Source organism: Mauremys mutica, chromosome 9, assembly GCF_020497125.1.
Source record: "Mauremys mutica isolate MM-2020 ecotype Southern chromosome 9, ASM2049712v1, whole genome shotgun sequence".
In the NCBI taxonomy this organism is placed as follows: Eukaryota; Metazoa; Chordata; order Testudines; family Geoemydidae; genus Mauremys; species Mauremys mutica.
Genome location: NC_059080.1, coordinates 57,183,533 through 57,209,320, shown reverse-complemented (window position 1 = coordinate 57,209,320; position 25,788 = coordinate 57,183,533). Strand labels below are relative to the sequence as shown.

The following is a 25,788-nucleotide window of genomic DNA, read 5'->3' as shown; positions in this document are numbered from 1 at the left end:
GGTCCCCATTTGTCCAAATTCTGGGGGGGGTCTACCTCTGTCTCCCCCTCGGGGAAAGCCCCTGGGGAACCAGGTCCAATGATAGGGTTGTTGATGGCCGACCCAGTCCCGCTGCCACCTGAGCCCCTTCTTTCCCCTGCCAGCGTAGACTACTGGTACTGGGTCAGGATCCTCGTCCCCCTCCTTTTATTCACCCTCCGTTCCCTCCGAGTCTTCCTGGGCTTCCCCGGCGGGGAGAACAAATTCTGGCTAAACTCATGGAAGGCTGGGGAAGGGTCATCTATCTGGGCCACACCTTGGGTCCCAGGGTCATTATTTTCTTCTACCTCGTCCCCAGGGAGTAGGCTATCAAACCCCGGGAAGTCTCGTCCGATAAGGACAGGGTAGGAGAGTTTCGGAACTACTCCCACCGTCAACTTAGTGGGGTTTCCAAGAACTTCTATGCTTACGGGGATAGTTGGATAATAGTTGACATCCCCATGCACACAGAATATTCCCGAGCGTTTGGCCCGGGATAGTTGGTCCTGACTGACCAGCTTCCCCGAGACTAATGTGATTGCACTTCCCAAGTCAATTAATGCTGTGGTCTCTATACCATTCATCTTAACAGGCCTAGTGTATCTATGAGGGACCATCGCAACCCCGAGCAGACTTATTAGATCACATGGTCCCCCTATATCTCCCAGTTCACATTGCATAGGCTCTCCTAGATTTGGGCATTGGGCAGCAATATGCCCCAGTTTGTCACAGGCATAGCATCGGTACCCCGCTCGGGGCAGCCCCTTATTTTTCGGGCTGCTGGGATTTATCCCCCGAGTCTTTCTCCCCCAGTCCTCCAATCTCTCTGGGACTGCCGGCTGCTCTTCCACCTCCTTCCTCCCCTCCATTGTCCGGTCTGGTGCTAGGGCAAACCGGGACCTCGGTGTAGAGACTGGTCTCCGATTCTGGCACCTCCCTTCCTTGGTGGTCCGAGAAAGTTCTTGGGCTGCTAAGTGTCTCTCTATGAGAGCAACTAGTTCATCATAAGAGGAGGGATCATTTTGGCGGATCCACCCTCGTATGTCTGGCGGCAACCCCCTCATGTACCTGTCCAATACCAGGATTTCCACTACCTTCTCCGGCCCATGGGTCTCGGGGCGGAGCCACTTCCGGGCGAGGTGTATCAAGTCAAATAGCTGGGACCTTGGTGCTTTGTCATCCCGGTACTTCCACTCATGGAAGCGCTGGGCCCTTATGGCCGGCGTCACGCCTGTCCTCGCCAGGATTTCCGCCTTCAGCTGCGGGTAATCCATAGCTGCTTCTGTGGTCAAGTCAAAGTAGGCCTTCTGGGCCTTCCCACACAGGAATGGGGCCAGGAGGCCTGCCCACTGGTCTTGGGGCCAGGCCTCCCGCAGTGCTGTCCTCTCGAATGCAAGGAGATATGCCTCTATATCATCATCTGTTGTCATCTTCTGTAAATAGTTGCTCGCCCGTAGCAGCCGGATCCCCTGGGCCCCGTGTGTCAGCGTGGCCAGGGCTTTCAATTGGTTCATTACTTCATTCAGGGTGGCTCGATCTTGGGCCACCTGGTTCATCAGCAGCTGGTTTGTCTCCTGTTGGACACGTACTGACTCTTGCTGGGCTGCCACCTGTACTCTGGTAGCCTCTTGTTGGGCCGCAGTGGCCTGTATCAACGCCTTCACTACGTGCTCCATTTTTTTTTCTTTGTGATTTACCTTGCCCTGAGATGGCTTGCCACAGAGCCTCACTCACTATCACATCCCACCCCTGACACCACATGTGGCAAAGTACTTGCTTCTCCTCAGCTGGCTCAGTCCCTTTTAGCCTTGGAGACACAGGCTTGGGCAAAGCAAAGTCCTTCCCGGTCACGCAGGGTCTGGCTGATCCTTTTCTCAGTCAGTCCCTTGCTGTTTTTCTCCCCTTCTGGGGACAGAGTGCAGTCTTCCTTGCTGGAAGAGGTCAGAGTCTTGCTGCACCTACTTGCTGGCAGCTTCTCTGCTTCTCTCACTCCCACCCTGTTTCCCTGCCAGGGAGGGTTTAAAAAGGTCTCCAGCAATTGGGGCCAACTGAACCTAATTAGTTCCCTGGTAACCCCTGTTCCAGCTGAACCTAATTTCTCCATGGCTCTCTCTCCTCAATGGATAGGGAGAGGCCTTTTAACCCCCCTGGGACTAATTCCTACCCCTCCCTTTGTAGCCATTTGTCCTGGGTTTGCCACAGTCCCATATTGGCCTCTCACTATTCTGTCTACCTTTCCTTTGCATTAGGATAGTTTACAGTTTTGCCTTTAATACTGTCTCCTTGAGAAACTGCAAGCTCTCCTGAACTCCTTTTTCCCTTAGATTTTCTTCCCATGGGATCCTACCTTTTTTTTTAAAACCCACTGTCCTTATTCTGCTGTTTTTATTCCTTCCCTTCCTTAGAATCATGAAATCTATCCAGTATCATCACAATAGCTAATATCAATTTTTTGTATCCTCTTAAAAGAACAAGAATCTGAAATATTGGCCCAGTAGACAGAAGAACTGAAGCTGCTTTTTGTAACAGATAGCCCCCCAACCTGAAGCAAATACTCACCAGCAACTACACGCCACACCACAGAAACACTACCCCAGGAACCAATCCCTGTAACAAACGCTGTTGCCTTCTCCGTCCCCATATCTACTCTAGCGACACCATCATAGGACCCAACCACACCAGCCACATCATCAGAGGCTCATTCACTTGCACATCTACTAATGTGATATATGCCATCATGTGCCAGCAATGCCCCCCTGCCATGTACATGGGCCAAACTAGACAGTCTCTACGTAAAAGGATAAATGGACACAAATCAGACATCAGGAACGGTAACATACAAAAGCCAATAGGAGAACACTTCAATCTTCCTGGACACTCAATAACAGATTTAAAAGTAGCCATACTTCAACAAAAAAACTTCAAAAACAGATTTCAAAGAGAAACTGCAGAGCTACAATTCATTTGCAAACTTAACACCATCAATTTGGGCTTGAATAGGGACTGGGAGTGGCTGGCTCACTACAAAAGCAATTTTCCCTCTATTGGTATTGACACCTCCTCATCAATTATTGGGAATGGACTACATCCACCCAGACTAAATTGGCCTTCAACATTGGTTCTCCACTTGTAAGGTAACTCCCTTCTCTTCACATGCCAATATATATTTACGCTTGTATCTGTAATTTTCACTCCATGCATCTGAAGAAGTGTTTTTTTTACCCACAAAAGCTTATGCCCAAATAAATCTGTTAGTCTTTTGACTCCACGTTGTTTTTGCTTTTGGTAAAGGTTCAGTTCTGGGGTCTCAAACTTCCTGCATTTCCACAGAGAATTGGTCCAATGAAGAATGTTAGATTCTAAAGCCATATAATGCAGCCATGATAAAATGCCAAAATCCAGCACTGGGACAGATTTGTGTTCAGAGAAGTTTACATGCTAGGAGACAAAAAATGGGTGAAAAGATTGTAAGCTCTTTGTAGCAGGGACTGTCTTTTGTTCTGTGTTTGTACAGCACCTAGCAATATGGGGTCCTGGTCCATGACTGGGATTTCCAGATGCTACAATAATTAATTAATTAATTAGGTATTTTCATACCTTATTCTGCTAGACAAGAAATCACAGATCTGAAACTAGAAGTCTGGCACACCAACTACAAGCCCAGAAGTGAGGACAAAGTTGTAAATAGGTTTCAGACAGCAAAATTCCCAACTTAATAACAGCTCTAGAGAAACATTTAGCTTGAGATTCTTGATGTCACTGTGATGGGAACTGATGGAATGAATCTAAAATGCTTGCTTCCAAACCAAGAATATCACAGCTGACTTCCAGTTTAATTAGAAATCGGGTGATATTCAAGATTTTTGTAAAACTTTGTTAGAGATTTTAACTGTAGCAGCTTTGTCTAATAATTCCTGGAAAAGGAGTATGAAGACCTACCGTAGTTGTGATATAACTATCAGCAGTGAAATAGTGAACAAGGTTATATATAAACAATAACGGTGACAAATAAGAACCCGGAAAACACAAAAGAGGTATTTCCCTATCAGAATAGGCCAACAGTTCATCTAGTCCTATATGTAACCTGTCTCTCATAGTGGCTAATGACAGATACCTCACAGGAAGACGTACACCACTCATTAGGCAGCTAATTGCTCTTACACTGTCTGGTACACCAGAATCCTCAATGATCATCTACTAAGGCCTGGTCTACACCTAAAACTTAGGTCAACCTAGCTATGTCACTTGGAGTGTGAAAAATTCACACGCATAAGAGACGTAGTTCAGCTGTAGACACTGTTAGGTTGGTGGAAGAATTCTTCCCTCGACCTAGCTTCCTCTTCTCAAAAGGTGGATTTACTACAGTGATGGAAAATGCTAACACTCAGGCAGGGGGAGTAGGCAAATCACAGGACTGCTCTTGATGGAACAGGGAGCACTGAACTTGATGGAAAAATTGTCCCCACTGAGGAGAGTGAGGAGAATGGTTTGGGGGGAAAAATGGGTCCAAGAAGCCAAGTGGGAGGAAGGCCCCATCCTCAAACATTTGTTTGTGCACATTTAAACTTGAAATTTCAACCTGAAACTCAGGTTTCAGAGTGGTAGCCATGTTAGTCTGTATCAGCAAAAAAACGAGGCGTACTTGTGGCACCTTAGAGACTAACAAATTTATTTGAGCATAAGCTTTCATGGGCTAAAACCCACTTCCATCAGATGCATGCAGTGGAAAATACATACAATGTGCCATTTTGCTCAGACTGCTGATTATCCAGCCTGATATCCTGCTGCCAGAAGTGGCTAATTTCTGATTGTTCAAAAGGCCCTCCACCAAAAAAAAAATAAAAACAAAACAAAAAAAATGCACCTTTCTAATCAGGGAATTGTATACATTCATTTCTCACCATGGCAGTGATCAGCTGACACACTGACCCATGAGATTTGGTTACCCTCTCTTGGCTGACAAGGCTACAAATATTAATGGTCCGACTATTTTTTTAAGTTCCAGTTCCAGTTTTTGACTAACACCCTGGAACAGCAAATTCCACCGGATGATCCTGCACTATGTGAGTAGCACTTCCTTTTATTTGTTCTAAATTTACCAAGCAGTAATGTCATCCAGTGACCTCTTGTTCTCATATAATGGGATAGCACAAAAACAAGGGACTGATTCACTTTGAATGAGGGAGGGGATTGCTTCCCCCAACAGTTTAAAAAAAAAATATCAGAAGACAGAACAAACAAACAGAATCCTGAGATTATTAATAACCCTTGTGTTTTTTGGCCTATTTTGGGGTTGGCAGAACTCTGAGTAGTCAGACCCTGAAGTGGCTCAAAGGTTTATCATGATGTGAACTATTACGTAAATTAAACTGGCTTGCTCTTCCTAAAAAGGGAATGCCAAATACCGATGCAGCTGTGGAGCTTTCTGGCATATGAATCTCAGGTTTGGTCCCTAAAATGGTTAGCTAGCATTAGAACACAGTCTATAACAGGGATCGGCAACCTTTTAGAAGGGGTGTGCCTAGTCTTCATTTATTCACTCTGATTTAAGGTTTTGCGTGCCACTAATACATTTTAACGTTTTTAGAAGGTCTCTTTCTATAAGTCTATAATATATAACTAAACTATTGTTGTATGTAAAGTAAATAAGGTTTTTAAAATGTTTAAGAAGCTTCATTTAAAATTAAATTAAAATGCAGAGCCCCCGGACTGGTGGCCAGGACCCAAGCAGTGTGAGTGCCACTGAAAATCAGCTCGCGTGCTGCCTTTGGCACGCGTGTCATAGGTTGCCTACCCCTGGTCTATAACATCACTGCTGGTGCATAAAGCAATTGCCTGCTAAGGCCCAAGGTACCATGGCATCAGAGTTAATCAGTAGTGGCAAGGAATGTGCCATTCATTAACTCCATTCTGAAGAGTCATCAGAATGGATGGGAATGACAGAAAATGCTTAAGGATATTGGTGGCAGAGAAACTCTTATTCACTTCAGACAGGACTCAATTTAGTTTACTAGTACCACAGAGAACGTCATCACACCGTTTATGGAAACCCCAGTAAGTGTGTCGCTTGTTGGAATCATGGTAGTTCGGCCAACTACCCCTGGGCAATCAAGAAGATTCACAGATTCTCCAGTGAGTCTTTGCAGACACTTCCAGCTGAGGCATCTCAATCCCATCACAGAAAACCTATTCTTCAAGCCATCCAATTCAAAATCATTGACTGAAGCCAGTGCCAAAGGTACGTCTACACTGGGTTTTAAAATGATCAGCAGCAAATCTCAGAACCTGGGCACAGACTTGGGCTCATGCTATGTCACTAAAACAGCAGTGTAGGCATTCGGGCTCGGGCTCGAGCTCTGAGCCCATACCCACAGAGTCCCTGAGGCTAGATGCTGACACTACCCTAACACTTCTCAGGGACTCAGCATCATCTCCTGCACCTTTTCACCAAGAAGTCCATCCACCAACCAGGTTTGCCAACTCCCTTCTGGCTGATGATGCCAGTTAGGTCACCATGATACTTCTCTGTCCAAAAAGTTATCACCAGTTTAACTCAACTGACTTTTCAAGTCAGGCCAGCTGGCAAATGATGGAACCAAGTGAGGAAAATCTCAAATTTCACATTAAAAAAACAGACTGAACTCCCCTGGATGTCAGTCCCCAGTGAACAACTGTGAACCTCTACATTAGAAAGCTAACCCAATAAGGATTCCCTTCCTTAAACCAAAATGTAAAAAGAAATTCTGCTACATTTCAACCTTTTTGTGTTTTCTTTTACTGAGCCACTTCCCTTCTTCCTCCTAGCAGTGAGAGTGAAGCCTAATCTTCATTCTCTCAGCTTGCTTCCCTCAAAGGAGTCCTTACCCATTGACTTCTTCATTCTGGTCCTTCCCCAGTATTTCCTGGCTGCCCAGAAACTTCTCAGAGCTGAAGTGGCAGCTTTGGCCAAACACAGTATGATTCTGCTTTATCAGAGTGGATCTGGTGAGCTCAGTGACCACATGAGACAGAAAAACAAGTTAACACTCTGGCCCAATCACAGAGCTGGTTGCAAAAAGACACAAAAGGAGTGATAGAGGAACTTGAAATGATTCTGCTAAATATAGCTGTCCTGGTGCGATATACTGTTGAAGGTAGCCAAAAGTGGGTGTATGACAGAACCTGATAATTTTGGCTGCTTCCTTTTGCTCACATCCTGTTCAAACAGACAGTCCTGCACACAAATTTATGAACCCTGAATCCCCCAAGAGCTCCTAACATATTCAAAACAGCCAGTGATTTAATGTACAAAGGGAGGGAGCTGGTCGGGAGCTCAGGGTCGGGCCACTGTAGTTTGCCCACCTCTGATCTTGACTTTAGCAAAGCTTTTGATACGGTCTCCCACAGTATTCTTGCCAGCAAGTTAAAGGAGTATGGATTGGATGAATGGACTATAAGGTGGACAGAAAGCTGGCTACAGTGTCGGACTCAATAGTTAGTGATCAACGGCTCTATGTCTAGTTGGCAGCCGCTATCAGGCGGAGTGCCCCAGGGGTTGGTCCTGGGGCCAGTTTTGTTCAACATCTTTATTAATGATCTGGATGATGGGATGAATTGCACCCTCAGCAAGTTCACTGATGACACTAAGCTGCAGGGAGAGCTAGATACATTGGAGAGTAAGGATAGGGTCCGGAGCGACCTAGACAAATTGGAGGATTGGGCCAAAAGAAATCTGATGAGGTTCAACAAGGACAAGTGCAGAGTCCTGCACTTAAGGAGGAAGAATCCCAAGCACTGCTACAGGCCGCAGACCGACTGGCTAAGCAGCAGTTCTGCAGAAAAGGACCTGGGGATTACAGTGGATGAGAAGCTGGATATGAGTCAGCAGTGTGCTCTTGTTGCCAAGAAGGCCAACGGCATATTGGACTGTATTAGTAGGAGCATTGCCAGCAGATCGAATGAAGTGATTATTCCCCTCTATTCAGCACTGGTGAGGCCACACCTGGAGTACTGTGTCCAGTTTTGGTCCCCCCCCACTACAGAAGGGATGTGGACAAATTGGAGAGAGTCCAAAGGAGGGCAACGAAAATGATTAGGGGGCTGGGGCACATGACTTATGAAGAGAGGCTGAGGGAACTGGGGTTATTTAGTCTGCAGAAGAGAAGAGTGAGGGGAGATTTGATAGCAGCCTTCAACTACCCGGAGGGGGGTTCCAAAGAGGATGCAGCTTGGCTGTTCTCAATGGTGGCAGATGACAGAACAAGGAGCGATGATCTCAAGTTGCAGTGGGGGAGTGTAGCAGCGCAGTTACCCTGCTCCGGCCCTGAAGGGGTTAAACCAGCCCTGGGAAAGGGCTGCTCCGGGGAGCCAATAGGGTAGGCTGATTGGGGAAGGGACCACAGCTGGCCCTATAAAAGGGCTATGAGGCAGGTGCTGAGAGAGTCTCTCTCTCGCTGGAGAGAGAAGGACCGGGCTGCCTGGGAACTGAGCAGGGTACCTGAGGGTGAGTAGGGCTGGGGATGGGCAAAGGAGCGGGGGAGTTCCGGCCTGGCAACTCCCCAGGCTGCAGGCCTTGGTGAAGGCCCAGAGCAGGTACTGCGGTTGCAGAGGTACAGCCCAGGGTTAGGCAAAGGCAGCAGGTCCAAACCCCCCTTGCCAGTGATGAGTGGATTACAGACTGCAGTCTGCCCCAGTGAGTGGGGGGGCTAGATGATGACTGGCAGTAGCCACTGAGGCAAGATGGGGATAGAGGCTTGGGGGTTCCCCTGGGAGGGGAGACCCAGAGACTGCGGGGGTACTGCAGAGGACAGAACCCTGAGGGAAGGGGCACCGGGGTCCGGGAGGCACACGGGGGTCTGAGGCAAGCGGGACATGGGCCAGTAGAGGGCACTCCAGAGCTGGAGAGCTAATTCCCAGGATGACCAGCAGGAGGCGTCACACCGGTGAGTCTCACCTTGCTATAGGGAGGTCTAGGGTGGATATTAGGAAACACTATTTCACTAGAAGAGTGGTGAAGCACTGGAATGGGTTACCTAGGGAGGTGGTGGAATCTCCATCCTCAGAGGTTTTTAAGGCCTGGCTTGGCAAAGCCCTGGCTGGGATGATTTAGTTGGTGTTGGTCCCCCTTTGAGCAAGAGATTGGACTAGATGACCTCCTGAGGTCTCTCCCAACCTTAATAGTCTATGATTCTAATATTACAGTGGCCCAGCCACTTATCAGCTCCAGCTCCTGGAGCAGCTACAGTTGTAAAGTGAATAATGACATACCTAAAAACAGATAGTTATGTTTACCAGCAAGACCAGTAACTCATCAGCACTAACATATTTCAAGCACGCTGCTGCTAAAGCTCATAATGCACAATATTGATGGGACTGACTATAAGGAGTTCCCTGGTGTATGGCAGATTCTCTGCTTGACATGCTGCTAAGCCAAAGTATAAAGTGGACTAAGCATGGCTAAAGCAGCTCCTGTTCCTTCAATGAGTATGTTAATTCATAGAGCAGGCAATGAAAAAGGGAGCATAAGCATAAACTTCAGCCTTGCATTAGCAATTTACACTTCAGATTAGGAGCGTGTGTCACAGGTCTGGTAACACTCAGCAGGCTGCTGTGTTTGGGGACTGCAGAATTGGAACTGTGCGCTCTTAAGCTTCCCTTGTTCCGAGTAGGTGCCTTGCACTGTCTCTTTCTCTGGCCTCTCTAGCACACTCCCCAGGCACAGACTACATTACTCCTTCACAGAAATGGGACCTCAAGGTCCAGCTGCTCTATACCCCCCAGGGTACCCCAATAGCGACAAGATAGCACAAGAAATCTACAGATCCAGATAAAACAACACAACATCGATACACCCTTCCCTGCCTCGGTCTTCTGATCCCTCGAGCACTCTTTGGGATTCGGTCACCATTACCTAGGGTGTCCAGGATCCCCACTTCTGCCCATCGCATCTCCTTCGAATCATGCAGTGTGTACATCTCGCTCTTCTCCCCTATCCCACAGCAGCCAGCTTCCTTCTTCCTTGACTGGTCCTGCAGTCCAAAAAGGGATCCCTGTGCTACACAAGCACACTCCTTTTGTTCCTCTCTCTCAGCCTTTGTGGTTTTTAAAGGCTAGCACTAATGCCAAGTTTCATAGTTTCCCTTTTCTTGGGAAAGTCCTCTGCTTCAAACCCCAGCCCCCTGCAAAGAAGCTGGAGACAACTGTTTTCACCTAGGGTGTGTCCATCGGATTGTCCTATTGTGCTCCCATCTGAATGGGAGCTATTCTTATCCCTGGTCTGGAACATGCCACCATTCCTGATGGCACAGGGCTGACACCACATCCTCTGAGCTATTCAATGATACAGCAAATCATAAAATCAGCCAGAATTCATAAGCTGTACATACACAGCTCTCCCAAACTGTCATAGTGTATCTCATTAATGTCAATTAGACAACTGAATTTGAAGGCTGAGATCACAATTCTACAGGCTGGAATAACAACGTGACACAATTTAGGCAAGACTCTCTCTTTCGGGAAGCAAGAAGTAAATTCTGTTGAATTTTCATGCTTCAGAAGATGAGGGATTGAAGCATGGCTTCCTCCACACATCTCTGTCAATGTGCCTCTGTCCTGCTTTACAATGCACCCTTCACACAGCTCCGCCAATGCACCCAAACCCTGATGTTCCGGTGCTGCAGTCCAAGAGAGTTCAGTGAATTAGAGCTTTATGAAACTACCTATGTTTGGGATATTCCCAATTAGCATTCACAGCCTAATTGTGCCATACCTCTCCCCTCATCTCCAGATGCCACACTGAACATTCTTCATCCCAGACAGAACTCACCACTTTCACAGAGAAATGTAGTTATTTTATAATGAAAATATCTTTTCCCGACAATCAGATAGTTTCCACCTATGGAAACTACCTTTCATTTCCATCTGATAAAAGACAAGTTAATATTTTAAAGAACCTGCTAAAGCCTGAGCAATAAGATTTTTTTGATAGAGCTGCACTCCCTACGTACCTGAATACTAACCTGCAGCACCCTTGGTACTTTGACCCTGGACTTAGAGGTTTTTAAGGCCCAGCTTGACAAAGCTCTGGCTGGGATGATTTAGTTGGTGTTGGTGTTGCTTTGAGTAGGGAGTTGGACTAGATGACCTCCTGAGGTTTCTTCCAACCCTAATCTTCTCTGATTCTACACAGCTCTTAGACTTAACTCTGAACAGGCAGATTTCAGGTTAGACCAGATGACAGAGAGATAGATAATGTTTTCACCCCTCAGCCACGCACTATGTTGCACCACTTTTTGGGGACTAGATTCAATTAACCAGATGTGTTTCTCTTCTGATATATACCAGATCTGTTAGGCCTACATGCAATAAATGCACTAGCCCCCTGCCTTTGATAGTATTTGTTGGCACAACATGTCCCCAGATAAAGTTTAATTTTTGTTTATTCTACATCTTGATGTCTCATCTTCTTCCCTGATGCCGGAGTGGGAAAGCTGACAAGACAGAGCATTCTCTGGGAAAATGACCATCTTTCATCCCAGGGTCACATTCCTATATGCCTCTGGAAACTCTGTTCCTAAACAAGAGGCATTCCTCTTCCTGGCAGTCAGCGGAATGAGCACAGACAAGGGTAGATTCCAGGACTCCTATAATCAGAAAGGAAGTGTGTTGAAAGGTCCTCATCACTGGTCAGCAGGTATAAAGCTCAGTCAGTTCATACGGTGAAAATCTCTGCCTACTCACTTATTCCATAGAGCACTGGGAAAAGGCCCTTTCTTCCCTTTGTACTTCCACAGGACAAAGTCCTTCCAGAAAAAATGTTCCCAAATGGAACTACACAATTCTGAAATAAAGGTGAAGTTGGGAAGCTAAAGACATTTCAGAGAAAGTTTCCAAGTCATTCACCCTGAAGCAAATAATCATGAACTGAGGAACAAGTCAATGCTCCCTATTGTTATTAGCTGCTGTCTTGGTGGTATAATACCTGTCACGGCTAGCAGCTAATAAAATCTGAGCAAGACAAGACTTTGCCTACAGTAGGAAAATGATCTGTTGCTGACAGCTTACTGTTAGCAATAGCTCCCCACAGCCCCTCACTTAAATAGTGTTGAAAACAGCTTAGCTGCTAGCACAAAAGGAAGTACACTGTTTTCAGCATAATTACTGAAAGCATGACAAACCGAGTGGCTTACCACACTTAGCGTCATGGTGTTCAGGATGGTTTTGTTCTGTCTACAATAGCCGTTAAACCATTTTGAACATCAGTAGAGGGGGGAATGAGAGGAGAGCCTTTGCTGATAACTGTCAGCTGCAGGTCCTTTTCCTGGCTGTAGACAAGGCTTCAAGAGTGTGCATCCGCACAAGAAGCCCTTTTCTTCTACTGCAATTCCAGTTCAAAATTACATCTGCCATGTTCTGAAATGGCTTCTAGTGTCCCTCAGACTCTTCTGGCCTTTTCCTGCTCTTCAGGGATAGGCAGAGAGTTTGTAAACTCACTCAGGAAGGTAGATTAAACACAGGATATAATGCACTAAGGTTACCAAAGAGCAAACAAAGTAGAAAACAAAAGCTGCTAGTGTTCAGGCACAAGGGCAGGAACAGGTGCTAATTCCATACCAATCAATTTCCTTGTAGGGGAATAAAATCCCTTTACAAACAAACATTCTCATAGCTTTCTCCTTCACTTTAAAACTCCCTATTTATCCTGCCCCTGAGATGTGTCAGAGATGTGGAGTCACATTTCACCTCTTCCAAACAGCATTTTCATCTGTCTGAGAAACACCTAGCACATTTTCGGGTGTTCTTGTAATCTAAAGAAGAAGAAGAGTCACCAATCTCAGCAGTACAACTTCTTATAGGGACCATTCAGCTCTTTCCTCTGTATTTGAAGCAATGCCCCACAAGACCTCCCTTAGATGGCTTCTCTCTACTTCTGCATGTCCTGTGTGAGCAGACTAACAACCAGTTCCAGCAAGAGATCAGATTAAAAGTCCTGGAATCCTAGACAGGAAAAGGATTTCTAAAAGATTCTTTTCATAGGCTAGCACTGAGTCAGAAATGTCTGTTTACCAAGGGCCTGTCTCCAGCACAATTTTTTTTTTACTGAGGACTGGTGTGCAAATAACTAAAGCAACAGAGTATTTAGAAACTTGAGCAAATATAATAGGAACTGGGGACAGCCTGCACTGAATGAGGGGGAAAAGCAGTGACAGTCTCATTAGTTAAAATGAAGACAGCATTTCCTGTCTGCAGCCTTATTTTCAGTTCTTATAACTCTGATAGAGAGGAAAATCTGAAAGCAACCAGTATTACTATAGATATTAAACGTATCAGCAGAGTATGTACAATTTTTTAAATTGTGTATGCATGCAGGAGTGGGAATGACAACAATCCGCTCAGGAGCCTGGTTACTCAGACTGCATTGTGATCTTGTCCTGTTTATAGAAGATACTTTGACAGGGAGAAGATGGGGGAATTTCTCCCTCTGTTTGTGAGACTATGCAGCTGGTCCCTTTCCAACGCCCACCCTCCCAGAGCCCACTACCTCCCTGACGCACACCGTCTGTGTACAGAATGGTGTGGTTGAGGGCAACCTCCCCACTAAGTTTGGTGGCTTCCTGAAGTATGTGACTGTATACGTTATGGAGTATGTATTGGAATGGGGAAACTCTCCTCCCCTGCTCTGTGCCTTCATCCCCATTACTCTGAAGAGCCAGGTTACTCCCTGAAGCATACTGTGCTAAGCTTGTGTCTGTGTGCTGAGGAATTGGGGGCGGGAGATTCCCCTTCTACATACAACAAGACTGGTTATTCCCAGAAGCGCATTATCTATGTCCCTGACGTCTTGGGGAGTTCAGGGTAGCTGCAGACCACAAGGAATTCTCTGCTGTATCCTGACACAGTCATGTCTGACCCTGGTCTCGAGGGCTGAATCTGACTTCTTGCAAAGAGCTTACAACAGAAGTTCCTATATTTCTTCTCCTGATAAAAACAAGTACACCTCTACCTTGATATAACGCTGTCCTTGGGAGCCAAAAAATCTTACCACGTTATAGGTGAAACCGTGTTATATTGAACTTGCTTTGATTTACCCGAGTGCACAGCCCCTCACCCCCGGAGCACTGCTTTACTGCGTTATATCCAAATTTGTGTTATATCGGGTGGTGTTATATCAAGGTAGAGGTGTAACATGTTCTTCCTTGGTGCTTACATTTCAAACCAGCTCAAGGAACCTTTGATCCTGGTTCCTCTTGTTCCAGCAGTGCCTTACAGACACCCAGCTAATGAGCCAACAAACTGGGAGCTGACTCCCAGCCTGATAGCTAGCTGCAACAGTTCTGAGTAGTCCTTCATTCAAGGACAAGCTTCTTAAGCGAAAACATTAACACCAGCTACTCTCCAGTGACAGAGTGCAGGTTACTCTGGGACAGTACAGCAGACACATTCACCTTCAGGGGAAAATATCCGTTTCCATACCACTTCATCAAGCAGGTGCTGTCATCTTACTTGCCTGATGATGATAGTGTAAAGTAGCAAGAAGATAGCCATATTTGCCTCTTGTTATGATCTCACATGCTTCCAGAGAGGAATGGCTGGAAAAGGACAATGTCCTATGTACCCTCCCCCTCACAAGAAATGACAACATGCTCTCATTTGTGAGTGCAAGCAATTCCATACACGTCTTCCTGAAATTTACAGCAACTGGTCCCTTTTCCCCATACCAATGAGAGAAGATGAGAATACTCCACTGGAGTAAGATATTTCTCTAACCTGAATTACCATGCTGCTCCTTTCCCTGTGACCCTGGTTCAGGGGACTCATCAGTTATGAAATAGGATGTACTTCCAACTGTACCACAGGCAACAATTCACTTTTGCACACCCATTCCAGTTCTATATAACTTTTACATATGCATCAGCACAGAAGAGGAGAGTATAATTCACTTTACAAGACAGAGAGCCTGAAGTACACTTACTCCAAAGAATCTGAATTCCTGGTGGGCGGTTGTCCAGGGGCAAGTGCTGTCTTTGTTGATGCCTAGTCCAGCAAACCCTGTTCACTCTTCTGGTCTTAAAGCTGAAGACCCATATTCAATCCTTTTCTAAATTAGAGGGTCCTGACCATATCTCCTCCATCTCAGAACAAACACGATCGACTGTTTGACATAAAATTAATAGGATTATTCCTCTCTGCAGCCACTCTCTTGGAGCACTGGTCCACTCTCCACAAGATGATTAGCTGTGTGCGTAAGGAGGAGCTGGGACAGATTTGCTTCTGCTGGCAGTGAAGCCGGGAGGCAGGCGCTGAGTGTAATAATATGCTGTTTCCTGTTTTATGCCAGAGCTGAGAGGTACGTCCCAACGGAGAGGGGGTGGAGAGGAGTTTATGGAGGCGTCCAGGAGTTCAAGCTCCACCTCTTCAACAAACCAGACTTTAACAGCAGAGGAGGGCTACTGGCAGCCCCACTGTGTGCTGTGTCTGTGCATCAGCTCCAATCAGCAGCGTTCAGGACAGTATCAATACAGGGGGATCAAACCACTAAGGCTCTTCACACACACACTGCCTGCCTGCCACAGCTGACATCTGGGAACTTTCTCCTGCAGAACCGCTAGGCTCTGAGTAAACTGAGACGATGAATTGATGTTGAAATCTGCGTAAAGGTCACTAGAAGCAGAAGTTGAATGAAAGTCCAAACAGATCCCAGAGAAGAATGTCTGCTAGAAACAACTGGAAAACCAGTTCCACAGCTGTTGGCTGGAAGTGACACAGGATCTGTGGCTGGAAAGATCCAATGGCCCATCTAGTCCATCCCCTGTTATGGCAGGTACATTTTACTCTTCAGGAAATACACAATCGATTTTTTTATTTCAGCCCTGGGCTTTCCTTTAAAAAGCATTTGTTAACTGCTCCCATCACACCACTTGGCTCCGCAGCCAAATCTGGGATCGGAGTGTTTCCCAATAGGCCTCCTAACTCCTATTTCCAGTTCAAACCTGGGCGACATACACTAAAGAAACCTAAATAAGATAAGTAAATAAATAAAATCACATTATACCCTTTCCTTGCTCTATTTCTCCCTTTTAGCTACCTCTACACAGCAAAGAAATCAGCTGCCAGATATTACCAATGTCTTACATAAAAGACTTATCAGTATCTTTATATCTGAATTGTATTCCTTTATTTATGCAACAGATCACCATGTTGGCCCTGGTCTGCTGCAGAGCACTGTGATCCTACCTGCATTGTGTTTCTAATCATCAACTCTGCCTCATCTAATTCACATAAGCATTCTTTGTTCTTGTTGCCTCTCCCCAAACGTATCATCTTACAATTCCCAGCATTTAAAAACATCTTCCCTTCTGCCCATTTCCCTGATTTATGGGCACTACCTTTTCCTTGGGCTAAAACCAAATCAAGCCTCTCTCCTCCCAAAATGGAACCAAAATCTGTTGTGCTAGTTATCTTAGGGCTTGTCTATATGAACATTTAGTTTTCAGTGAGCTGGAATGTAAATCTACACCAGAGTAGCCTGCCATGGACTAACTGTCCTTGTGGACCCTGCTGCAGTGCATTAACAGTTTTAGTTCACTTTGATCTAATTCCGTTTCAAAGATGTCTAGATCAAAGCGAATTAGTAAACTGTTAATGCATTGCAGCAGGGTCCACACAGACAGTCTGTGGCAAGCTAGTGTGGGGGTAGTTTCACATCCCAGCTTGCTGTAAATTAAAATGTTGGTATAGACAAAGCCCTTAATCTTCAGGTACTTCTCCTGACTGCCTGATCTCTCCCGATCCTGTGGCTTCTCTTCACACCAGGTATCCCTCTTTCCACTCTCTTTCTTGCTTCTTTTACTCCTTGCTTTTTCTCCCTTCCTCCCAGTGTTCTGTCCCCTCTTTCCTCACAACCTCTTCCCCAACTTCTCCTCCTACTCCAGTCACTCCTGCCCTGCGTTTTTTGCAATCTCCTCCCTGCTTGCCATCTCCTTCATTAGCTCCCATGCTTCCCAGGGGCGGCTCTAGGAATTTCGCTGCCCCAAGCACGGCGGCACGCCGCGCGCGGGGGGCGCTCTGGCGGTTGCCGGTCCCGCGGTTGCCGGTGGACCTCCTGCAGACGTGCCTGCGGAGGATCCGCTGGTCCCGCGGCTCCGGTGGAGCATCCGCAGGCATGCCTGCGGGAGGTCCACCAGAGCCGCGGGACCAGCGGACCCTCCACAGGCATGCCTGCAAGAGGTCCACCGGAGCCGCGGGACCAGCGGACCCTCCGCTGGCATGCCTGCGGGAGGTCCACCAGAGCCGCGGGACCAGCGGACCCTCCGCAGGCACGCCTGCAGGAGGTCCACCGGAGCCGCCTGCTGCCCTCCCGGCGACCGGCGGAGTGCCCCCCCGCGGCATGCCGCCCCAAGCACGCGCTTGGCGCGCTGGGGTCTGGAGCCGGCCCTGATGCTTCCTCCTATCAAAGAGTGTTGTTCATGCAGCTCTCACACAGATGATCCACTCTTTAGTGCCTCTAACTGTACCACTCTTTGTAAGACAAGAGGACAGAGTAGGGTGCTGAGCCCTGGCCAGCTTGGAGACCAGATGTAGTGTCAAGAAACAGGTCACCCTGCCTAAATCCAGGAAGATGGCAACCTTTTTATTATTAAGGGTTGGTGACATGGTCAGTAGATTTAGGAGCAGAGGCAATACTAACTGGGAGTTGGGCCCATCTCCTGAAACTAAGTCAACTGCTAGTCTGAACTTGAAGTGCAGTATTTACCCATTAAGCAGCACAACTGCTTGGATGTTGGAGCTGCTTTTCTCAGAGAAGGGCCAGTCTTTGCCAGGTCAGAAATTAAATTTTCCATTACAGTGAAGACAAATGGAACTTATGAAATGCAAGGACAACTGCCTTTGTTAGATAACACTAGATGTTTGATATCTCGGATCTAAACCAACACTTGTTAGTAAACCTCTTTGCTTTGAAAAACCAGGAAAAAGTTCTCTCTTAAGTGCACTTTTAAAATGGATCCAAAAACTCTGCATTTGGGAGGGGAAGCGAGCTGAGAAGACACAGAAGGGAAATCAGAGAGCACTCACAAACAGAACTGGAGAAAATTGTAGGGTTCTGAGGAATCCAAAGCAATGACTGCAGTGATGTGGCAGACCAAACAGTATAACAACTACCCAACCTTTTGATTAGCAGAGTAGTTTTTATAGCTCAGGGTGGACCACAGTCAAACCCACGTATGAATCTCAATAGATAGAACAGGCAGAAAGCCACAGAGGCCAGATATTTTCCTACAGACTACCTGAGCAGCCATGATACATAAGCCAGAGAGACAGAGCACCATTTGCTGTTTCCTGAGAACCAAGCTAATTCTCCTGTTCCCTGAGCCCCTAGGAAAGGCAGGGGAGTAGCATGGCCTGGTGCCACTGTCCTGGAAGCGATTCCTCCTTCACAGCTGTGCTCAGATGCAGGAAGTTGTATAAGCAACATGATGATTCCCTCTGCCTCCCCACAATACATCCATTGCCCCTGGCAGAAATGAGAGATGTTCCCAAATTACCACAACTAATACAATAACAATGTTGGCACTTCTACAACGTTTGCATTACCCGAGCACTGTACACATTGTAAATAATCCTCACTAGAGTTTTTACCTATAAAATTATTCTGATTTATAGATTGGGAAGCTGAGGCAGGCATTGGTGCTTTCCCACAGCCACAGGGAGAATACGTGTCAGTGCTGGGATTAGAACTCAAGGGTTCTTGATTCCCTGTCCTGTATAGAAATCACTGGACTCTGGAGAGTAGTGTGGGTACTCACTCTCAGACTCAGCAAGGCCATCTCTGAGCCCTTGAATATCAGACTGGAAGATGCCTTCTATGAGCAAATGCTGGAATTTAACCAGATTCTAGGGTTTATGCCATAGCCACTTTGTCCAGATCCATCTGATCAAAGGGCTACAACTTGGGATAAGGCTAATACCTATTGCCAGGATCCTCTGGCAAAGGCATACACAGAACTAGCCCCAGTTCTGCAACCTTACCTTAACTATCTCTTATCTTCCTCTACTCTCACTATACACATCAGTATGCAGCTCGTTGTGAACTCTGTAGGATCTCTTTTACTTCCTCCTCTCCCTAGGGTTTTATAGCTACAATTTGTAATTTGGCCATGACACATATATAGATTCACACATTCTAAGGCCAGAAAGGACCACTACGTTCATTTAATCTGACCTCCTGCAAAGCACACGCCACAGAACTTCACCCATAATTCCTGCTGCAGCGGGAATTATGCTGTCCTGCTATATAAATGAACAGTATTAGAGAGGCCCAATAAACATGTGTTTAACAAGTGTATCTTTAAAGATATAGATTTAACAGCATACTCAGTCATCCAAAATATTTCATGTATGAAGGGGGATGATTTACAATTGCTGTGGGGAACATACATTTATATTTCTTGACTTTTCTGCACAAAAATCTAGCCATAAGGTTGCACTCATCATACACCTGCATTGAACAGGAACATTCAGTTGTGTGTACCATAATGTAGAAACAACTGCAACCCTCAGCAGGTAATAATGGAATCTCTCTGCCACAAACCAAACCACGTACCATGGTCCAGCATCTTCTTATGGCTTGGTTAGTACAGAAGCTGCCCTTTCAACAATGGCTGAACAGCACTGTTAGACTTCCCCCAGGGAGGAGGCCATGAATGGAGCTGAGAGCTTTTCAAACCAGGCAGAATCTTCAGATTTAGAAAGTGAGGAGAAGGGGGGAAATGGAGGGAGGATGGAAGTGGTCTGATAAATCCTACCGTGAAGCTGTTGTTGATATTCTTAGTGCTAGATTCTGCCACACTGGCATCTGTCAGATCAACCTCATCAAAAATTATCGACTGAGGGAAAAACAAAAAAACAAAAAAAGGAACAGTGAATCAAGTGTGTAAGAAACATCCCCAATGGGGTTCCTATATAAATGTCAGCCCCATACTCTCCAGTAGGGATCTGTGTTGAAAAGGACTGGGACTGACAGTATGAAATGGGACACACAAACAGTTCCATGAATGCACCAGTGCCCACATTTGCCCCAGCCTCCCTTCTCAGTCAACACTCAGGGATCACTTTCATGACATAATTACATTTTGTTGTTGTTGTTGCTGTAAATGTAGTACTTATGAAAGGAGTAAAATTAACAGCCCTAAAGAGTAGACACGGTCAGTCACGATACTGACAAGGTGAGTGACAAGGTGGGTGAGGTAACATCTTTTATTGGACCAACTTCTGTCGCAGAGAGAGACAAGCTTTCGAGCTTACACAGAGCTCTAGGTCGCTGATATGGCAAATTCTAGGTTCCCCACGTCTTCCCTTCATCCACATTTTCTCCCTCCTACTTCAGTTCCTATTGGGTTTGAGCTCAGTCCCAACTATAGAGGATGGAGAGGTAGGTCTGACACACAGCATCACTGCTGGAGTCCCATAAATTCATTGTGTTTTAAATACAAAGGAGCATGGTATTTCAAGCTGTGCAGCTGAGTAAATGAAGGCTTCTGTTGTGATAAAGCCTATGGACAGACACCTCAAGGGCTGCTGCTCTCTCCTGGATCGAGGGCTCACTGCTCACATACACCCATACACCTTCATCCTCCCAGCCGCCCTTTCCTCTGGCTCAGATGCACACTCAGCACCTCACCTTTGCAGTTTTTGCATAGTAGAGCGTTCGTCCTCGCAGTTTGAAATATCGCCTCTTCCAGCGCTGGAATGAGCTGGTCTGTTTCATCAGCATCCCCTCTTTTATGACAGTCTAGAAGCCAAGAAAATATAGGGTGAAATTTTATTTACATACAACCCTCTCCAATACACACCACAAGAGGACTACTCAGATTTATATCAGTATTCTTAGCACCCTCTGCTGGAAACACTTCACAAATTCATTCAACTGAGCAGGTGATTTTATCAATGTTTTGGACTGTAACAGAAAATGTAGCACATCCTGGGGTGGCATTCAAGCCCTGACACTATGATGTTATGATTTCACAGGGGCACAGATCCTAGATCTGTTCAGGTGATCTTCTCCAGGTGTAACTGTGATGCAGAATGTATAACAGTCATACTCACTGGGGTCACACTCCAGCCATGTCCAATCAGAACCCTGTGATCTTAGAGTGACTATGAACACACACACCTGGTTACACCAGGCCTGTCCATTCCTGCTATATGAGGCCATCAACATTTAACTAGCACAGGAGGTAATCTGCAGGCATACAGGGGTGAAGAGAGAAGCAACAGCAAGGCAGGAAAAGCCTACAGCTTCAGCATTTGGCATTTTTCAGATACTCTTGGCATTGCCTCAGTGTTCTCTGGCTGGCTGCCATTTCCCAGGGCTGAAGTGCCAAAACTCTCTACGCACACTGCTCTGGGTTTTTTTCATTGCTCCATAGCTAGAATGACACACAAGCATAGACACACCCCATACACTCATTCACATACTATGCATATGAAGGCTACACAGCTATATTTACACATTCATTTCATCTTACATCAACAAATATATCTGTTACTCCAGCAAAGGGTAGATGCTGGATACCAAGAGCTACATTAAAATAACCTCCAGTTTCTACCTTTAAAATAGAAAAACGCAAAAAAGTTAGCACAAAGATTTCAACATTATCTTACTGGCTGTGCATATATGCTGCCAGTGCTTCAGAACAGCAAGAGCCATTGTGCAGGGTGTCAATGCTCCAGGACACTTTCCTCTCCTCCAAGGGAAACATAGCCCCCAGTAACCCAAATCTGTCAGTGACAGTCCTATCACATAACACACAATTAAGAGACAAAGAACAAATACTTTGGTAATCCTGTATGACAGGTTATTCTCTAACTGCAGACTAGGAAAATGACACACATTTAACATACTAGAGGTCTCAATGAAACACAGGCTCTAAGAGAGTCAAGTCAACTGATGAGTATCAGTTAAGACACAAACCTTACCCTCACTGCATAGTTGCTGACAAGCTACTACACCAATGTGAAATCCATCAGAGAGTTGGTGGGAAAATACTCTTGAATTGTTCCAAGGATTTAATGCTTTTTTACGAATCCTTACAAGGGCACTAAACTTGCTTTTTAATGTGCTTAATCTGCTGTGTAAAGCTGTAACGTGGGGCCTTGCTTTCTTAAACAAATGCAGATTTTAATACTTTCTGCAAACTGGCCTTTGCCAAACTCAAAGCCAAAGTTTCCTCAAAAAGCCCTTTGAAAGAGAGTGCTGAGTACAAGAAACATCAGTATGACTCACTACACGCCTCCATAGCATTGGGTCAAGCTAACCTCAAACTAGACAGTGATAATGGGGTGAGTGGCAGCACACTGCTCTTAATACTCTCAATGAAAACCCTGTGGGACAGGAGTGGGCTCCTCCATATGTCCGGCCCAGACATTGTGCTCCTCAATAGTGCCCTTCTACCACCAGAAAGAGAGAAGAGTGGTTTCTTGCCAACGAGCTCATCAATACCTCCCCATCATCTCTATTTGAGGTTGAAGAGGTGTCTCTACCGCTAAGACCATCTCAATCCCCACCCCAGCTTGTACGCTGAAGTGCTTCCATGTTGAGCTGGTGAATTTACAGGCAAGCACAACTGCGCTCTGCCACAGGCCCATACTCCACTCTCTACAAACCAGGAGATGCTAGCTTGTAGGCCCAAGTACTTTCACAAGGCTGAGGCCCGGCTACTAGTGCTCTTTCCCCTCAACAGCCCCACCCTAACAGACTCAGCTATTGGTTGAGATACTGATTCACTGGCTGTGCCTAACCTCATTCCAGCCAGCAAGACAAAAATCTGTGTTTTCTTGAGCACTAAAAATAATCAAAAATTGTAAAACTAAAGACAAAGCCCTAACTGATGACAAAGGCCCTCCTCTTCCCTCTCAGCTCCACACTCCCTAAAAAAGAATGCGGAAAGGCATTCTGGAAATCCATTTTCCACATGTCAAAATGGCAATATATGCCAGAAGAATACACAATATTAGAAAGATCAGGACTATTCAAAATCTCAAGGTAATCTGAATGCTGCTGCTCCTCTGCAGAGAAGCTCAGAAACAAGACCAGAGGGCTGGCCTAGAGGTGGTGCTATGCAGCGCTGTGCAGGAAATCTGTGTTCAGTTAGTGACCCTAGTCTGATCCCCCCACTGCAAGAGGGGCTGGACATTCCTGGGAGAGGGAGTAGCTAGAATCACTCCCATCCTTAGATGCTTAGGAGGAAGGGTGGTGCTAGCCTGGGACTTTTGAGACCTGGATTTAATCTCCTGCCCCACCACAGCTCCCTGTGTGACCTTGGGCAAGTAACTTAGTCTCACTGTTCCCAACCTGTAAAAAGAGAATAATAGTATTGCCCTGCCTCAGGATTGTTGTGAGGATAAATACATTAAATATGGGAAGATGCTCAGATATTGGGGGCCATATAAATACTTAAGATGGACAGATAAGGGGGCAGCATCTGACAGACTTTGCCGAAAGTCCTCTGCAGTCCTTCTTGGTCAGAAGTGGGAGGTTGGGGGGGTGGGGGGGCGGCGCACAAGGTGGCGAGAAGGTGATGCAAGCGTGGACAGATGGTGGGAGGGGAGAGATTCTTGGGATTCTGACAGAAACAAGGAATAATCTTTTCCATTCCTTGGAGGGGTAGGGGGGAGAACAGATACCAAACAATGCCAGGCTCTGGGTTTGGTGTCTGGGAGAGAATGAGACAAATCATCTAAAGGATCCCTGGAAGCAAATCCCACAGATTCCAGTGTCAGCACTCAAGCAGGAGGCCTGCTTATAGGATGCCAATAGATATCAGAATACACCAAGTGGGTTATTTCAAGGTCTTCTTCCAGTGCTCCTTGTTCCAAGACACACTTGCTTTGGGAGCAGCCAGAATCTGACCCTTCCAGGCTCAGCCCGCAGCTTCCTGGCTGGCTTGAACTCTTCCCCAGCCCGCAGTCAAAGTACAAGTTAGTTTGTAACAGAAAGGCATCTCTGCTTTTTCTCACAATCCCCATTTTGTTCCACTCACTCCTTCTACCTTCTGTACTGCTGCTCACATCCCGCTCCCAATCTGATCAGGATGCTCCCTCACCTCCACAGGCGTCACTCACCTCTGCAAGAGACGTGCACTCCTCCATCTCTTCCTTTAAATCAAGCTCTTTTAAAAAAAAGAAAAAATACTCTACAGAGTGGTCACCTCGCCCCTCCCTTAAGAAGCAGTTTATGTCACTCTCTAAGTCTATAACTACAGAAAACCTCAGCGCTACATAACTCAGACATGAAAGGCCAGCGAGAACCCCACACGGTTCTTGCTCTTTCTCACACACACGGCTCGGGGGAGAATGAGCCTCTGGTTTAGCGCTGCCCATCTCTGCATGAGAGCTGCTGTTCTATTTATAGGCAAACAGACAACTCAGTAAAAAGTTTGGTGGGTTTGGGCGGAAAGGGCTGGCGATAAGATCAAGATGACTTTATAAAACTTTTCAGACTGCTGCTTTTTTTGTACTGTTTTCATTTTACAGTCCCTCTCCACTGACAGTGGAATACCAGCGAGTAAAGTTTGCTGGAGAGAGGGCCACACCCTGTAAGCAAGATGACATTTAATAAAGATAAACTAACACCTGGTCTACGCTACAGAGTTAGGACGATGTAAGGCAGCTTACGTTGACTTAATTGTGTCAGTGTCCACACTACAGTCTTCCTTCCGCCGACCTAAGTGCCCTGCTACACAGACATAATAACTCCACCTCCACGAGAAGCGTAGGGTTTATGTCGGTGTAGTTAGGGCAACTCAGTGTCCGTGCAAACGCTGCGTTACATACCAGTACATTGGCTGTTCACTCTCATTCTTGTCAATTTAATAACTCAGTGCTGGAGCTGTGAAACTGACAAGAAAGGCTGGTAAATTCTCTGTTGTGAACCCCGCATCCACCTCACAGCTCGGGCTGTTACCCCAGGACGGGTGGGGGGCTCCAGCTAGAGCCCGGCTTTCCCCCACAACCCGCTCCCTCGGCTCTGATCCAGGCTCCCAGCTCCAAACCTGGCTGTCACCCAGGCTCTAGGTGGGGTATGGAGCTCCATGTGCAGCTGAGAGCCCCGGCAGCAGTACCCAGGCTCCCAGCAGAAGTGGAGCTGAGAGCCTGGGCTGGGCTCCCAGTGAGAAGCTCTGCGAGGAGCTGAGAGTCCAGGATCTCAGCCCCTCAAACTGCTCCTCTTAAGTCAGTGGAAGCACTCCTGGTGAGGATATGCACCACTGACAGGAGGGTAGTGTGGACATGGAAAACCACAGTAATTACTGCAGTGGCTGTAAGCTGACCTACTATACATTGACTTAAGTTTGTAGAGTAGACGTGCTCTAAGAAACTGGGGCAATTATTTCTTTCCCCCACCACAAACACACCAGAACCTTTTAAAAAGCTTGTTAACTAAGGATGTACAACAGTGGTTCCCAACCTGCGGCCCTTGGGCCACTTGCAGCCCAGCCAGCACAGAGCTGCTGCCTATGTGACATCCTCAGGGCCACAGAGGTAGTACTGGATGCGACCCACTTAACACATTGTGGGCCACATATGCGGCCCACAATAGTAAATAGGTTGAGAACCACTGAATTAGGCAAGTATCTAGATGAGTTGATGTACCTCCTGGAAGACCTCTGCGTACACATACCCCTGGCTGAGAACTACTGATCTACACTGACCAGACAACTGGCTATGTAGCCAACTGTTGCTTCCGAGTAAGGTGGGTGGGGGGGGAGATAAAAGAATGTAGCCTATTGTTCAGTG

General features: G+C 46.4%; 1 protein-coding gene across 3 annotated transcripts in view; it reads right to left on the bottom strand.

The window, feature by feature from the left end:
- The window catches only part of DGKD (diacylglycerol kinase delta), a 118,790-nt gene that overhangs the window by 71,289 nt on the left and 21,713 nt on the right, over positions 1–25,788 (bottom strand). For all 3 annotated transcript variants that reach the window (XM_045031322.1, XM_045031323.1, XM_045031321.1), the window contains exons 2-3: positions 20,675–20,785; positions 19,800–19,880 (exon numbers count right to left, since the gene is read on the bottom strand). In XM_045031322.1, the coding sequence (XP_044887257.1) occupies positions 19,800–19,880; positions 20,675–20,785 (192 nt within the window). The remainder of the gene's footprint in view (positions 1–19,799; positions 19,881–20,674; positions 20,786–25,788) is intronic.